At 46.7% G+C, this 17,149-nt stretch overlaps 1 protein-coding gene across 1 annotated transcript in view; it reads left to right on the top strand.

Annotated features, from left to right (window-relative positions):
* The window catches only part of SFRP1 (secreted frizzled related protein 1), a 59,578-nt gene that overhangs the window by 17,435 nt on the left and 24,994 nt on the right, over positions 1-17,149 (top strand). Inside the window, exon 2 of the mRNA XM_060787515.2 lies at positions 1,155-1,232. Within this exon, the coding sequence (XP_060643498.2) occupies positions 1,155-1,232 (78 nt within the window). The remainder of the gene's footprint in view (positions 1-1,154; positions 1,233-17,149) is intronic.

The raw sequence follows: 17,149 nt of genomic DNA, 5'->3' as shown, positions 1-17,149 counted from the left end.
CATGTTCCTTGATTCGTGTTTGGGCAACGCTGCGTTTGGTGGTCCCTATGTAGACTTGTCCACAGCTGCATGGTACACGGTAGAGAGGAAACAAACAAGGACATCTAATCACCTCTCAACAAAAGTTTGCCCCAGGCACTGTCAGGCCATTATATGGTAATCAAGGTGATGAGTTGAAACATTCACACCTAGCTCCAGCAGACAAGAGTTCTTTGTCCCACCCTGGTCATTCCACAGATATATAAACCCATTTTCCTAGTTCCAGCAGACCTCACAACCTCTGAGGATGCTTGCCATAGATGCAGGCGAAACGTCAGGAGAGAATGCCTCTATACCATGGCCATATAGCCCGAAAAAACCTACAACAACCCAAATACAGTGTTGTTGTTGTTATAGGAAAAATTCTATTATTATTATTATTATTATTAACACAACAAGATGAGTTCACAGCAGACACTCTGCTGGCTGTTGAATTGGATCACACGTCGGACACTTCCCAAGTGTCTAGGACTGTGTGATGTATTGGCGAATAATGTGTGCAGATCCCAGTAAGGTGGCCTTCTGCAGCTGGCAGGTGGTAATTTTGTCAGCGCCAATTGTGTTTAAGTGCAGGCCAAGGTCTTAAGTGCAGGCACTGCACCCAATGTGTCAATCACCAGTGGGACCCTCTTGAGTGGTTTGTGCCAGAATCTTTGCAGTTTGATTTTTAAATCCTCATATCGTGTCAACTTTTTCAGTTGTTTCTCTGCAATCCTGCTCTCACCTGGGATTGCAACATCAGTGATCCATACTTTGTTTTTTAACACGATTGTGAGGTCAGGAGTATTGTGCTCCAAAACTCTGTTTGTCTGAATCCAGAAGTCCCAGAGGAGTTTGACATGTTCATTCTCTGTAACTTTTTCTGGTTGTGATCCCACCAGTTCTTTGTCGCAGGCAGATGGTGTTTGTGGCATTATTATTATTATTATTATTATTGTTATTATTTATTATTGGAAAACTTCATTGTTGTCTGCAAGTGCTGCAAATGTTGTCTATCTGTGCGAAGCATACGTTGCATGACTTATGTTTTCCCTCCACACTATGTCACTCTGTTGCCTGACTTGGCCACGGTTATTGGTTTCCTTCCCACTCGGCTGTTTCTCTTCTCTTTCCAGGTACGGCCGTGTGCCCGCCTTGCGACAACGAGATGAAAGCGGATGCCATCCTCGACCACCTCTGTGCCAGTGAATTTGGTAAGGAGGGCTTCCCTTTTCCTTATTTAATGCCCTGAGCAATTGTATTGTATTCTTGGGAATTGCCCTTGGCTGTAGGATCTCAAGAACTTCTTGAATGATCAGACTTTGAAATTAAGAGACCCTTTTGCTCATGTTAAAGGTTGGACATTTCTGAGGATGGTAAGAACTCATTTCTGCATTTAGGGGGATGCTTTTGTGGATGGTAAAACAATGCATCGTTGTGTTGGGGTTCTTCAGTGTCTCCTTTGTGCCCATAGTAACCAGAAGAGGCCGTTTCGTAACCATTATTTTGTGGTTACCAATCTCAGTTTTGAAGCCTTGGGGATACCTATTACTTACTTACTTCTTACTTAGGCAATCCCTCGTTGTCCAAGTAGGATAATCCTCCAGGGTGGGTCCGTATGTGGCTGTGGAGCCCTATTCTTGACCTGCATCTTCTCCCGCAGTGAGGGCATTGGTTTCCAGGTGGAAGGCGGTGCCAATTGGGGTTGGCTTGACGCACCTTCCTCTTGGCACATTTCTCTCTTTCGCCTTCCATTTGTCCCTTTTCAAATTCTGCAGCACTGCTGGTCACAGCTGACCTCCAGCTGGAGCGGTCAAGAGCCAGGGCTTCCCAGTTCTCAGTGTCTATGCCAGAGTTTTTGAGGTTGGCTTTGAGCCCATCTTTAAATCTCTTTTCCTCTCCCCCAACATTCTGTTTTATGTTCTTGAGTTCGGAGCAGAGCAACTGCTTTGGGAGACAGTGGTCGGGCATCCGGACAACGTGGCCGGTCCAGTGGAGTTGATGGCAGAGGACCAGCTTCAATGCTGGTGGTCTTTGCTTCTTCCAGCACACTGACGTTTGTCCGCCTGTCTTCCCAAGAGATTTGCAGGATTTTCCGGAGGCAGCGCTGATGGAATCATTCCAGGAGTTGCATGTGACGTCTGTAGTCCACGTTTCACAGGTGTATAGCAGGTTTGGGAGGACAATAGCTTTATAATCAATAAATAATAATAATAATAATAATAATAATAACACTTTATTTGTACCCCGCTACCATCTCCCCAAGGGACTCGGTGCGGCTTACATGAGGCCGAGCCCAAACACAATACAAGCAATAATCACAACAGTACAAGCAATTAAAAACCCATAGACAATAAGATACACAACGTTATCAATAAAAAACACATAATTAAAAATGTTGGGAAGGCCAAATGTAAAGTTAAAATTGGAAATAATGCTGGGACATGAATGGAAGGTGATACTGGTGTTTGTGGAACGGCATACGAGCAGACCTAAAGAAATGTAAAGTGCTTTGGAGGACAAAGTGCTATGGGATCATTATTCCGGGAAGGCACACTGGAACAGCCACGTCTTCAAGCTCCTCTTAAAGACTGCCAAAGTTGGGGCCTGTCTGATGTCTTTAGGGAGTGAGTTCCAGAGTTGAGGGGCCACCACCGAGAAGGCCCTCTCTCTCATCCCCACCAATCGTGCCTGCGATGCTGGTGGGATTGAGAGCAGGGCCTCTCTGGATGATCAAAGGGATCGTGTGGGTTCGTATACAGAGATGCGGTCACGCAGGTAGGCGGGTCCCAAACCGTTCAGGGCTTTGTAGGTAAGAACCTGCACCTTGAATTGGGTCCGGTAGATGAATGGCAGCCAGTGGAGCTCCTTGAACAGGAGGGTAGACCGCTCCCTGTAAGGAGCCCCGTTTGGAGCTGCCGCCCGTTGGATCATCTGAAATTTATAAACAAGCCCCTTGGTCTCCCTTGAAGCCTTGGGGATATCTATTATTCTAGGTCACAATCATAACATTTGATTCTATTTTTGCTGACATGGAACCCTGGGATTTGTAGTTTAGGGAGACGTAATTAGGGGTCACCAAAGACCATCAGAAAACTTATATTTCTGATGGTCTGAGGAACCCCTTTAGCAGAGAAGGCTGAAGATCTCTTCGCCTGTCCTTCTCTTCCTTTTTGGAAACAGACACATAATCCTCCCACCAAAAGCCCTCCTCCGCTGTGATTGGCCTGCCTCTCAGCCAAGGTGAGGGCTGTTTCTGAGACTCCAAACAGGGAGGAGAGAACAGGTGTGCTTGGTGCATGGCAGCATGGTGAGCATGTGCGGGGAGAGGGAGAGCGTGCAAGGCTGGAGGGAGGCTCATGCTAGTGAGTCCCTTCGAGGCACGGGGATTCTGTGTAGGAACATTGGCACAATTCTGTCATTGGTGAGGTTCAGAATACTCTGATTACACTGTTCAATGGAGAAAAAGTTGTGGGCCTGAAAATAGCTGTTCTTTTAGGATTTTGGGGTGCTGAAAACGAAAATGACATTTAAAAATGTATATTGGCTCTAGTTTTTATGATATAAGCAATCATGTGATCATGTATGGTTGAAAAAAATGCATGTTGCGACTTACACTATGGAAGATTCTAGAATATTCTAGAAAGTTTGATGACGCAGTATTAGTGCCGTGTGCAAAAGCCAGAAAGCCCTCTATAAGGCCAGACTTTTGAGCGGTGAGGGTCAGTCAGTTGAAGACTGAGACAGTATCGTTAAACATCGTTTGACATTGTTCTTTTGACTGTAGTTCTGCCTCCTCGCACGTGTGTCAATAAAGCACGATGGAAAAAAGATCTCAAGACCAATGGACTCCGTCAATGCTGTCAGACTCCTGCTGGAGCATTGCAAGAGGGAATCCTTTCCTTGAATACAAAAGAAAAGTCAAGAGAAGCAAACAGGATTAAAGCGACATTTAAACTTCCAGACTAATTAGACTACGAATAGAGTTTCTTGCTGCACAAACATAAACAATAGACTAATTCAATAAATATTTCTCATGTATAAACTATTGGCAAGATAATTTGACTAAAAATTAGTAAATATTCACGGTTTATATACATGCAGTAAGGTTAGGCGCATTATCATAATATTAACGAATTACCTATTGTGGAGAAAATTGAAATAGCTGTTGCACAAAAACCAGAGCCAATTAACACATTTAATTATTATATTTGAATTCAGCATGTTAAATTTATTAAGAAACGGCACATTTCGTTTCCGCAACTGAGAAAAACTGAAAATTTGTAGAACAGTGTTATATGTGAACTTTAAAGCCCAACAACTACAACTCCCAAAGGTCAGGGTCTGTTTTCCCGAAACACCACCATCTTCACATTTGGGCATATAGGATTGTTTGAAAACTGGAAATGGCTTTATGACCTGTGATTCTGTGATCTGTTCCATGTGGTTATGTAATTTTAATTAATATCACTGCTTAATTGTTATGGAATGGATTTTATATTGCTGTTTTATATTGTTGTTTTGATACTGTTGGCATGGAATAGTTGCCTGTGTTAACCGCCCTGAGTCCCCCCTCGGGGGTGAGAAAGGCAGGGCGGAAATGGTCTAAATAAATAAATAAATATTGAGTATCGCTACCTCTGAATATTTATTATTTAGAGGCAGCAATACTCAATATTTATTTATTTATTTATTTATTTTATATTTATTATAAATTTATTATAAATATTGAATATCACTACCTCTGAAGGAGTCCCCGGTGGCGCAGTGGGTTAAACCCCTGTGCCGGCAGGACTGGAGACCGACAGGTTGCAGGTTCGAATCCGGGGAGAGCACGGATGAGCTCCCTATGTCAGCTCCAGCTCCTCATGCGGGGACATGAGAGAAGCCTCCCACAAGGATGATAAAACATCAAATCATCCGGGCATCCCCTGGGCAACGTCCTTGCAGACGGCCAATTCTCTCACACCAGAAGCGACTTGCAGTTTCTCAAGTCGCTCCTGACACGACAAAAAAAAAAACAACAAACCTCTGAAGATGCTTGCCATAGATGCAGGCGAAACGTCTGGATGTAGGTGAACTACAACTCCTAAACTCAAGGTCAATGCCCACTAAACCCTTGAGAGTTCTGTGTGACAAGTTTGATTCAATTCCATCGTTCCAATGCCCACCAAACCCTTGGTCATGGGAGTTCTGGGTGCCATGTTAGGTTCAATTCCATTACTGGTGGATGTCAGACTATTCTTTGATTGTAGGTGAACTATAAATCCCAGGAACTACAACTCCCAAATTTCAAGGTCTATTTTCCACAAACTCCACCAGTGTTCACATTTGGGCATATTGGGTATCCATGCCAAGTTTGGTCCAGATCCATCGTTGTTTGAGTCCACAGTGCTCTCTGGATGTAGGTGAACTACAACTCCCAAACTCAAGGTCAATGCTCACTAAACCTTTCCAGTATTTTCTGTTGGTCATGGGAATTCTGTGTGCCGTGTTAGGTACAATTCCATTATTGGTGGATGTCAGAATATTCTTTGATAGTAGTTGAACTATAAATCCCAGCAACTACAACTCCCAAATGTCAAGGTCGATTTCCCTCAAACTCCACCAGTGCTCACATTTGGGAATATTGAGTACTTGTGCCAAATTGTTCCAGATCCATCACTGTTTGAGTCCACAGTGCTCTCTGGATGTAGGTGAACTATAACTCCTAAACTCAAGGTCAAAGCCCACCAAACCCTTGAGAGTTCTGTGTGCCAAGCTTGGTTCAATTCCATCGTTGATGGAGTTCAGAATGCTCTTTGGTTGTAGGTGAACTATAAATCCCAGCAACTTCAACACCTGAACATTAGGAAGAACTTCTTAGCAGGATGGGGTTGGGCTGGATGGCCCATGAGGTCTCTTCCAACTCTAGGATTCTATGTGAGAGCTGTTCAGCAGTGGAACTCTCTGCCCCGGAGTGTGGTGGAGGCTCCTTCTTTGGAGGCTTTTAAGCAGAGAATGGATGGCCATCTGTCGGGGGTGCTTTGAATGCAATTTCCCTGCTTCTAGGCAGAATGGGGTTGGGCTGGATGGCCCAGGAGGTGTCTTCCAACTCTAGGATTCTATGTGAGAGCTGTTCAGCAGCGGAACTCTCTGCCCCGGAGTGTGGTGGAGGCTCCTTCTTTGGAGGCTTCGAAGCAGAGGCTGGGTAGCCATCTGTCAGAGGTGCTTTGAATGTGATTTTCCCGCTTCTTGGCCAAATGGGGTTGGACTGGATGGCCCATGAGGTCTCTTCCAACTCTAGGATTCTATGATTCCAGCAACTGTTTGGAAAACGAAAACAACGGCAAGCTCCAGTTCGGCTGGCTTTGTTGTTTGCCCAGTTGGCAAGAATAGTTCCGGAGAAGAATGAAATTTTCGCGTTGCCCGCGTTCACCCTCAGGAAGGGAGTTTGCGGTCGGAGGAAATGGTCGCGTTGGAGCGTTAACAATGGAGATCCGTCCAAAATGCCCATTTTCGGGCAGCTGTCCAGGGCAACTCTTAATTGAAACAAGCCCTGTTTACACCTTCTTGGCCAACGCAACTTTCCTGGAAGAGCATGAAAGGCCTTGTGAGCAAGGTGTGCCTTCCTCCGAAGCGCAAAGTGGGCCTTTCCTCTCTTGTAACACATTCTTGACTCTTCCCCCATGAGCCCTTTTGCCAAACGTTTCCAGAGAATGGATATTTGGGACATGCTTTTCTTTTGTACCAATACATCGATGTAAGCAGCCCCACCCACATCTTGGCTTCTTTGGAGCATTCCTGGTTTGGAGAGAGGAATCGTTGGGAGGAACCGAACACAAGTTTCGCATTCAAATTGGCCATCTGCTTCACGGAGAACCGAATCGAATGTGTGCACAGATTCTGAATTGTTGAAGTTAGATGTTGATGGTATTTATTAGGGCTGGGCGGTTTCGTTTTGTTAATTCGTAATTCGTTAAAAAATTCGTTAATTTTTCAATTACAAAACGATAACAAACCAGTCTGGAGCAATTTTTTTTAAAAACGAATTTTTAAATCGTTTCGTAAATGTTTTGTATTTCGTTATTGTATTCGTTTCGTTATCGTTTTGAGGTCGTTTCGTTATTATTTCCGCATGTCTGGGGCAAGTTTTATAGTTGTTTTTGGTTTTCTAAGGGTTTTTATAGTTGTTTTTGGTTTAATTAAACTTCAGAAGTTCCCCCTGTCCCATTTGGAGGTTTTTTAACGTATTGCGCGATCGCGTCCGCCATTAACAAATCGATTCGTTATTGTTTTGGAAATCGATTCGTTATTGTTTTGTAATTTTTTTCACATTTACGAAATTTCGTAAATATCGAACTTTTTTAAAGGAAAATTTTGTAATTATTTTAAATAACGAAACGCAAAACCCCCCAAAAAACGAATCGATTTTAGAAACAAATTTTTCCGTTGTTACCCAGGCCTAGTATTTATTTATATACTAGCCGTCCCCTGCCACGCGTTGCTGTGGCTCACATGGCTTTTCTGTGTGGGAGGTTTGGGCCAATTCTAACGTTGGTGGGGTTCAGAATGCTCTGTGATTGTAGGTGAACTATAACCAAGACTGACAGGCGAGGGAGCGGAAGTGCGGGAAGGGGTGGGGTGGGGGGCGAAGGAAGGGGGTGTGACTTCCTGGAGGGGGCGTGGGAGGAGGGAAGGATTGAGTCAGGGCAGGAAAGGGCAGGGCGGCGAAGGGAGGGGGCTTGGCTTCCCTGGAGGGGGCATGGTCGGCGGTGGAGGAGGTGGAGGAGGGAAAGAATTGAGTCAGGGCGGGTAGGGGCGGGGCGGCGAAGGGAGGGGGCGTGGTTTGCGGCGAGGGAGCATTGTCCGGCAATGTGCGCACGGCAGGGGACTCGCACCGGGGCGCCTCTGCGCATGCTCCCTTTGTTTTTGAAATTGTGGGTTTGTTGAAATGTTGTTTACTATTTTGATGAGAGTTGTGCATACCTTGTGGGTTGAGGTATGTGCGCACCAAGTTTGGGGAGTTTTGGTCCAGGGGTTTTCACGTTTCGCTGTCCCGTTGAACGCCCTTTCTCTTTTTATATATATAGATAAAGATATCAGTCAGCTACAGAATATAAAACAAAAACTGACAGCAAACGATACACCGTAGTCAAAGGATCCAGTCCAGTGGTCAGACACCGATACTTCAATTAGCAAAGTCCAGGGATCAAGAGTCTATATCGTAGTCAAAAGCCAGTCCAAATATTTTATTTATTTATTTATTTATTTACTATATTTGTATAGTAAATAAATGCGATGTGCGGGGCTGGATGAATGCAAAGCTGGGGTGAAAATGGCTGGAAGAAACATTCACAACCTCAGATATGCAGATGACACCACTCTGATGGCCGAAAGCGAGGAGGAGCTGAGGAGCCTTCTAATCAAGGTGAAAGAAGAAAGCGCAAAAGCCGGGTTGCAGCTAAACGTCAAAAAAACCAAGATTATGGCAACAAGAATGATTGACAACTGGGAAATAGAGGGAGAAACCGTGGAGGCCGTGACAGACTTTGTATTTCTAGGTGCAAAGATTACTGCAGATGCAGACTGTGGCCAGGAAATCAGAAGACGCTTCCTTCTTGGGAGGAGAGCAATGTCCAATCTCGATAAAATAGTGAAGGGTAGAGACATCAGACTGGCAACAAAGTTCCATTGCCTAGTCCAAGCCATGGTCTTCCCTGTAGTCACCTACGGATGTGAGAGCTGGACCTTAGGGAAGGCTGAGCGAAGGAAGAGAGACGCTTTTGAGCTGTGGTGTTGGAGGAAAGTGCTGAGAGTGCCTTGGACTGCGAGAAGATCCAACCAGTCCATCCTCCAGGAAAGAAAGCCTGGCTGCTCACTGGAGGGAAGGAGACGAGAGACGAAGTTGAAGTCCTTTGGCCACATCATGAGGAGACAGCAAAGCCTGGAGAAGGGAATGATGCTGGGGAAAGTGGAAGGCAAAAGGAAGAGGGGCCAACCAAGGGCAAGATGGATGGATGGCATCCTTGAAGTGACTGGACTGACCTTGAGGGAGCTGGGGGTGGTAACGGCCAACAGGGAGCTCTGGCGTGGGCTGGTCCATGAGGTCACGAAGAGTCGGAGACGACTGAACGAGTGAACAACAACAATTTGTATACCCCTCTTCTCAGCCCTCGGGCGACTGAGAGTGGTTCACAATAGCAAAATTCAATGCTTAAAATATCATAAAACAGTTAAAAACAATTAAAACAATAGCATGATAAACAATTAATCATCATATAGCATCTCATTATTGTCTCATAGTTAAAATCAAGATCCAGTCTCATCATCCAATTGTTCCATATTCCTATGTTTGTTACTTTCCTCTGAAATGCTAACAGGGAGGGAGCCAGTCTAATGTCCCTAGGAAGGGTGTTCCACAGCCGAGGGGTCACCACTGAGAAGGCCCGGTCTCTCGTCCCTGCCAGACGTACTTGTGATCCAGGCGGGACTGAGAGCAGGGCCTCCCCAGATGATCTTAACATCCTAGCTGGTTGATAGGAGGAGATGTGTTCGGACAGGCAAGTTGGGCCAGAACCGTTTAGGGCTTTATAGCCTAAAGCCAGCACTTTGAATTGTGCCCGGTAGCAAACTGGCAGCTAGCAGAGCTGGCATAGCAGAGGAGTTGTATGCTCCCTGAGCGCCGCTCCTGTTACTACGTTATAATAAATAATAATAATAAAACTTTATTTATACCCCGCTACCATCTCCCCAAGCAGACTCGGAGTGCCTTACATGAGTCCAACAACACATTACAAGTCCAACAACACATCAATAAAAACAAGTAATAAGCAAATAAAACAATAAAATTAATATAACTCACATATAGACAATAACATGCAGAGATTTAAAAATGGACCATTTGAAGCTTCTGGACAGTCTTCAAAGGCAACCCCAAGTAGAGAGTGTTGCAGTAGTCTATATGGGATGTAACCAGAGTGTGGACTACCGAGGCCAAGTTAGACTTCCCAAGGAATGGGCGCAGGGTTCCAAGAGTTCAGGAGACAGGTCAGGACACTGAAAATCCACAAACCTGGGGGAAAACCAGCAGCATCTACCACCAAGATAAGACAAATACTTTTCTCCCAAAGATCAGCCCCAAATCAGCCCAAACACATCGGAATGCCTTTTTAAGGTCCTACGATGTGGCAATAGCGGCAGCACAAAAAACATCTTTTGCGGCCAATATTGCATCTGCGAAGAATCGTCCAGCTGAGCTCTTCCGAGTTGTCAGGGGTCTGTTAAATCCACCGAAAAGCGAGATCCCTGATAGCTCCGGAGCTCCCTGTGAAGCATTTGCTCGATTCTTCACAGATAAAGTTGTGCTGATTTGGTCTGATTTCGACGCCACTTTAACAGCAGTCTCTGAGGATGTAACGAGAGCATCTGCTTGTCCGGTTTTGTTGGATTCGTTTCAATTGGTTCAGCTTGAGGATGTGGACAGGATCCTTGGAGAAGTGAGACCTACCACATGCATCCTAGACGCCTGCCCATCCTGGCTGATAAAAGAAGCCAGAGGGGGTTTGGCAGAGTGGGTGAAGGTGGTGGTTAATGCCTCCTTACAGGAGGGAAAGTTTCCAGCGAGCTTAAAACAAGCTATTACAAAACCGCTGTTGAAAAAACCATCACTGGACCCCACTCAATTAGACAACTATCGGCCAGTTTCCAATCTCCCCTACTTGGGCAAAGTCATGGAACGTGTGGTGGCAACACAAATCCAGGGATTTCTGGTAGACACTGATTATCTAGATCCGGCACAGTCTGGCTTTAGACCGGGACATGGAACGGAAACAGTCTTGGTCGCCTTGGTAGATGATCTTCGCCGGGAGTTGGACAGGGGGAGTGTGTCCCTGTTAGTTCTGCTGGACCTCTCAGTGGCTTTCGATAATGTAAACCACGGTATCTTCTGGGACGCCTCACAGATATGGGACTTGGGGGTATTGCTTTGCAGTGGCTCCAGTCCTTTCTCGAGGGACGGTCCCAGAAGGTGTTACTGGGGGACATCTGTTCGGCCTCACAGCCGTTGTTGTGTGGAGTCCCTCAGGGTTCAATTCTGTCCCCGATATTGTTTAACATCTACATGAAGCCGCTGGGGGAGATCATTCGGAGTTTCAGACTGAGGTGTTATCTCTATGCAGATGATGTCCAGATGTGTCACTCCTTCTCGCCTGTCACCAAGGAGGCTGTCCAGACCTTGAACCGGTGTTTGGTTGCTTTGCCGGACTGGATGAGAGCTAACAAATTGAAACCGAATCCAGACAAGACAGAGGTCCTACTGGTCAGTCGTAAGGCTGAACAGGGCATAGGGTTACAGCCTGTGCTAGACGGGGTTCCACTCCCCCTGAAGATGCAGGTTCACAGCTTGGGAGTGATCCTGGACTCATCGCTGAGCCTGGAACCCCAGATCTCGGTGGTGGCCGGGAGAGCTTTTGTACAATTAAAACTTGTGCACCAGTTGCGCCCATACCTTGGGAAGTTGGATCTGGCCACAGTGGTCCACGCTCTTGTTACATCCCGAATAGATTACTGCAACGCATTCTACGTGGGGTTGCCCTTGAAGACTGCTCGGAAACTTCAACTGGTCCAGCGAGCGGCAGCCAGATTGCTCACCGGAGCGCCATACAGGGAGCACACCATAGTTTTCTTAGATCTACGGAGACACTCGCTGGAACACCCCAGCAAGCGAGAGTCCAAAAGTGGCAGGCCCAAACCCAGCACCTCAATTCATGGGTGATACCAGATGAGAGACTCCCCCCTGGGCACACAGAAGACTGGGCAACTTGGAAGGCGTTGAACAGACTGCACTCTGGAACCACGAGATGCAGAGCCAATCTTAAGAAATGGGGCTACAGGGTGGAATCCTCGGCATGCGAGTGTGGAGAAGAGCAAACCACTGACCACCTGCTGCAATGCACCCTGAGCCCTGCCACATGATGCACAATGGAGGACGTTCTTGCGGCAACACCAGAGGCACTCCAAGTGGCCAGATACTGGTCAAAGGACATTTAACTAAATACCAAATTTGCAAAATCTGTGTGTTTTTTTCCCCTTTTCCCCGCCTTTTTCTTTTTAATCTGTGTGTTTGTTTTGCTCTGTTAGAATTGTAATACAATGGTTGCTGATGACACGATAAATAAATACCACCCTCCTGTTGTGTCAACTCCACTGGCTGCCGGTTCAGTTCCGAGCGCAATTCAAGGTGCTGGTACTGACCTACAAAACCCTATACGGTTCCGGTCCAGCGTATCTGTCCGAACGCATCTCCCTCTACGTCCCACCCCGGAGTTTGAGATCATCTGGGGAGGCCCTGCTCTCGACCCCACCGCTATCACAAGTGAGGCTGGTGGGGACGAGGAGCAGGGCCTTCTCAGTGGTGGCCCCTCACCTGTGGAACTCACTCCCAGGGGAAATTAGGTCATCAACATCCCTCCTCTCCTTCAGGAGGAAAGTAAAAACGTGGTTGTGGGACCAGGCCTTCGGGCAATCTGACAACTAGATAAGGACAATCAGACGACTAGGACTGACAGGACTGACAAAGTGGAATTGGAAATTGGACGCTGAGCGTTAATTGTGTGAAATCGGGTTTTATTGGTTTTATAGTTGTAATGCAGAAACTCATTGCTAATTGTTTAACTGCTGCTATATTGTTTTTATTCTACTGTTATGTTGACGCTGGCATCGAATTGTGCCTTTGTAAGCCGCCCTGAGTCCCCTCCGGGGTGAGAAGGGCGGGGTAGAAGCAACCGAAATAAATAAATAAATAAATAAATAAATAAATAAATAAAGGTTAGCTCCTTAAATGCAGCAACACCCAGCTGCAACCTATCTCTTGCATGCCTCCACCCTTAATTGCATTCACCCATAAACTCTTATTTACAGATTACTCAGCCCTTTAGAACTAAGACTTCCATTAACCCTTCCATCACCAACTGCTAGGTCTGCCGCACTAACCACCATCAGCAGCTGCGGGACATGATGCATGACACTCACCTCAACCTGGGCTTCAGACTGCCAGCCTTAAGATCTATTGCGGCTGGTGATTGACCAGCTGTGCTATAGCCCGGCCCTTGATCCAAACCATCTCTTCTTCTGGCTGCTTTTTGAAATAATAAACATTGAAAATGACCAATACAGACCAAACTTGGCACACAGAGCCCCTACGACCCACTCTACATCCTACTGCAGTTTGGAGGAGGATGAACCATGGATGATGGGACTTGCAGTACCATCACTCACATTCTGAGACCGCTGTTAACCTCATCCAATGACTGATCAGGACCAAACTTGGCACATAGACCTCTCATGACCCACTTTACATCCTGGTATGGTTTGGCCGGGGATGGTCAAATGGCCGGGGATGCTCAATTCTTGAGACCACTGCAACCCTCATCCAATTACCGATAAAGACCAAAGTCTCCATGACGCACTCTACATCCTGATGCAGTTTGGAGGAGGATGCACCATGGACGATAGGATTTGCAATACCTGCACTCCCTTCCTAAGACCATTACAACTGCCAACAATGATGGATCAGGACCACAATTTACACAGAGAGCCCGCATGACCCTCTCTACATCCTGGTGCAGTTTGGAAGAATTTGACAATGGATGATGGGACTTGCAGTCACTTCACTCACTTCCTGAGACCACTGAGACCCTCTCCAATGACTGATCAAGACCAAACTTGGCACATAGATCTCTCATGACCCACTTTACGTCCTGGTGTGGTTTGGCCAGGGATGGATTATGGGACTTGCAGTACCTTTGCTCAATTCTTGAGACCACTGCAACCCTCATCCAATTACCGATAAAGACCAAACTTGGCACACTGAGTCTCCATGACCCACTCTACATCCTGGTGCAGTTTGGAGGAGGATGCACCATGGACGATGGGACTTGCAATACCTGCACTCCCTTCCTAAGACCATTACAACCGCCAACAATGATGGATCAGGACCACTATTTACACAGAGAGCCCGCATAACCCACTCTACATCCTGGTGCGGTTTGGAAGAATTTGACAATGGATGATGGGACTTGCAGTCACTTCACTCACTTCCTGAGACCACTGAGACCCTCGTCAATGACTGATCAAGACCAAACTTGGCACATAGATCTCTCATGACCCACTTTACGTCCTGGTGTGGTTTGGCCAGGGATGGATTATGAGACTTGCCAATGACTGATCGAGACCAATGAGAGCTTGGAAAAGTTACTGATTATTCTCAGATTTCCTGGCCAACATACCCTGACACGGCTGGGGAATGATATTCCAAAGAGATCTCCCTCCAGCTCAATCAAATCTCCCTTTCCCCTTTTCATTGGGGATAGTTGCAACGTTTAGGAAGCGTGGCTATGGATGCAGTGGCCCGGGGAGCAATTTACTCCAGAGTAATTTCCTCGCTGGTTCTCTGCCAAAGGATGACTGTCAGTTTGGCAGCGCAGTGTGCGGTGCTTCTCCTTGTCTTCGTCTCCTAATTGCTCTTGGCTGAGGCCTTTTCCAGACAAGGCTGTTAGGAATGATTTGGCAATCCTGCTCCTTGTTTTCCTTTTGATAGCAGCTTCTATTGATTTTTTTGGAAAGGGGAAACGGGAGACCCTCGCCAAGCGGTGCCCCAGACAATTGGGTTTTCCTCCCCGCTGTGTTTCTCTCTCCTTCTCTTTCCCTCTCTCTCTTTGGCCAGAAATCTTTGCTAGCCTTCGACTTGCCAAAAACCCAGCATGTGACTGCAAATCCGGAAACGCTTGTTTAATTAATTTAAGGTATCCAAACTTGCTAGTTTGTAATCCTGGGAGAGGGATGCCAGATTCCAGATTGTAAAGTACAGGCAGTTAATTGGAGGGTCAGAAAGTCCTTTGTTGATGGCTCCCAAGCCTCTTCTAGCGCCGAGAGGGACTTTTCCTGCACTTTAAAATGGGAAACAGACTTGGCTTTTCGTGGCCATGCAGCAGAAAGCTTTTCAGAAGAACCACAAAGCAGAAAGTCCCAACATGTCTCCTAACGGGAGACTCATGAAGAGATGCAACAGGCGACTTTCCTGGAGAACACTGGGCTGGCACCATTGCTACTGGCAAAGCAGAGGGAAGTCAAGCCAGTGGATTTGGTCGTGTCAATATGTACTGATGCCCTCACAGGAGTGGCCCACCATATTTTGCTGACTGAGGCCAAGCTGAAGATAAATTCCTTTTCCAGTTTGATTTAGAGATACAGTTGACCCTCTGTATCCACAGGGAATACTATGGAGTCCTGGGATTTCTAGCTTGGTGAGGCACTCTATGGCTAAAGACATTGTAAAACAGTGGTTCCCAACCTATTTTGACCAGAGCCAACTTTGACCAGGGCCCACTTTGACCAGGGACCACTTGACCAGAGCCAACTTTGACCAGGTACCATTTGGTCAGGGACCACTTGACCAGGGCACACTTTGACCAGGTGCCACTTTGACCATGGACCACTTGGCTAGGGACCACTGTGACCAGGGCCCACTTTGACCAGGGCCCACTTGACCAGAGCCAACTTTGACCAGGGACCATTTGACCAGGTACTACTTGGTCAGGAACCACTTGGTCAGGGACCACTTTGGCCAGGGCCCATTTGATCAGGGACCACTTTGACCAGGGACCACTTTGACCAGGGACCATTTGACCAGATACCACTTTGACCAGGTACCATTTGGTCAGGGATCACTTGACCAGGGCACACTTTGACCAGGTGCCACTTTGACCATGGACCACTTGGCTAGGGTCCACTTGGCTAGGGACCACTGTGACCAGGGCCCACTTTGACCAGGGCCCACTTGACCAGAGCCAACTTTGACCAGGGACCATTTGACCAGGTACTACTTGGTCAGGAACCACTTGGTCAGGGAGCACTTTGACCAGGCCCCATTTGATCAGGGACCACTTTGGTCAGGGACCACTTGACCAGGGCCCACTTTGACCAGGTGCCACTTTGACCATGGACCTCTTGGCTAGGGACCACTTTGACAAGGGACCACTTGATGAGGGGCCACTTTGATCAGGGACCACTTTGACATGGGACCACTCTCCAACATTAGTACTAAAAGGGTTACAAATCAGTTTTTGGTCAACTTCAGATTTGGTTTGGTTATTTGGGGCGCTGATTCAGAACATTGCATTGGGTACACCACATCAGCTCTAGTTTCTGATACAGAACTTATGCCACCCATTAGTCGCCATCTGTTTGCCCGGAAAAACTATATTTAATAATCTCGAGCTGACGTGGTAGTAGTAATCTTTCATGGGTAGTCAGCCTTTCCCCTCCCGACATCCCCATTGTACTGGTACTATAAGGTTTCGCGAGATCAGTCACTCTTGTTGCCGCATGGTTTCGCGGCAACAGTGTAGTAATGGTGAGTCCGCGGATCATATTTTTGTTCTTGCACACCACATGTTGGGAACCACTGTTGTAAAACTACAGCTCCCATGATTCCATAGCACTAATCCATGGCAGTTGAAGTGGTATCCAAGTGCATTAATACTGTCATGTGCCACAGACCACATGTTGGGAGCCACTGTTGTAAAACTACAGCTCCTATGATTCCATAGCACTAATTCATGGCAGTTGAAGTGGTATTAAACTGCTTTAATCCTAGACTGTGGATTTATTTATTTATCGTGTCATCAGCAACCATTGTATTACAATTCTAACAGAGCAAAACAAACACAGAGATTAAAAAGAAAAAAAAAGAAAAAAAACCACACAGATTTTGCAAATTTGGTATTTGGTTAAATGCCCTTTGACCAGTATCTGGCCACTTGGAGTGCCTCTGGGGTTGCCGCAAGAAGGTCCTCTATTGTGCATGTGGCTGGGCTCAGGGTGCATTGCAGCAGGTGGTCAGTGGTTTGTTCTTCTCCGCACTCGCATGTTGTGGATTCCACTTTGTGGCCCCATTTCCGAAGGTTGGCTCTGCATCTCGTGGTGCCAGAACGCAGTCTGTTCAGCGCCTTCCAAGTCGCCCAGTCTTCTGAGTGCCCAGGGGGGAGTCTCTCATCTGCTATCACCCATTAATTGAGGTGCTGGGTTTGAGCCTGCCACTTTTGGACTCTCGCTTGCTGGGGTGTTCCAACGAGTGTCTCTATAGATCTAA

This window comes from Anolis sagrei, chromosome 7, assembly GCF_037176765.1.
Source record: "Anolis sagrei isolate rAnoSag1 chromosome 7, rAnoSag1.mat, whole genome shotgun sequence".
Taxonomy (NCBI): Eukaryota; Metazoa; Chordata; class Lepidosauria; order Squamata; family Dactyloidae; genus Anolis; species Anolis sagrei.
This window is presented reverse-complemented; position numbering and strand designations above follow the sequence as displayed.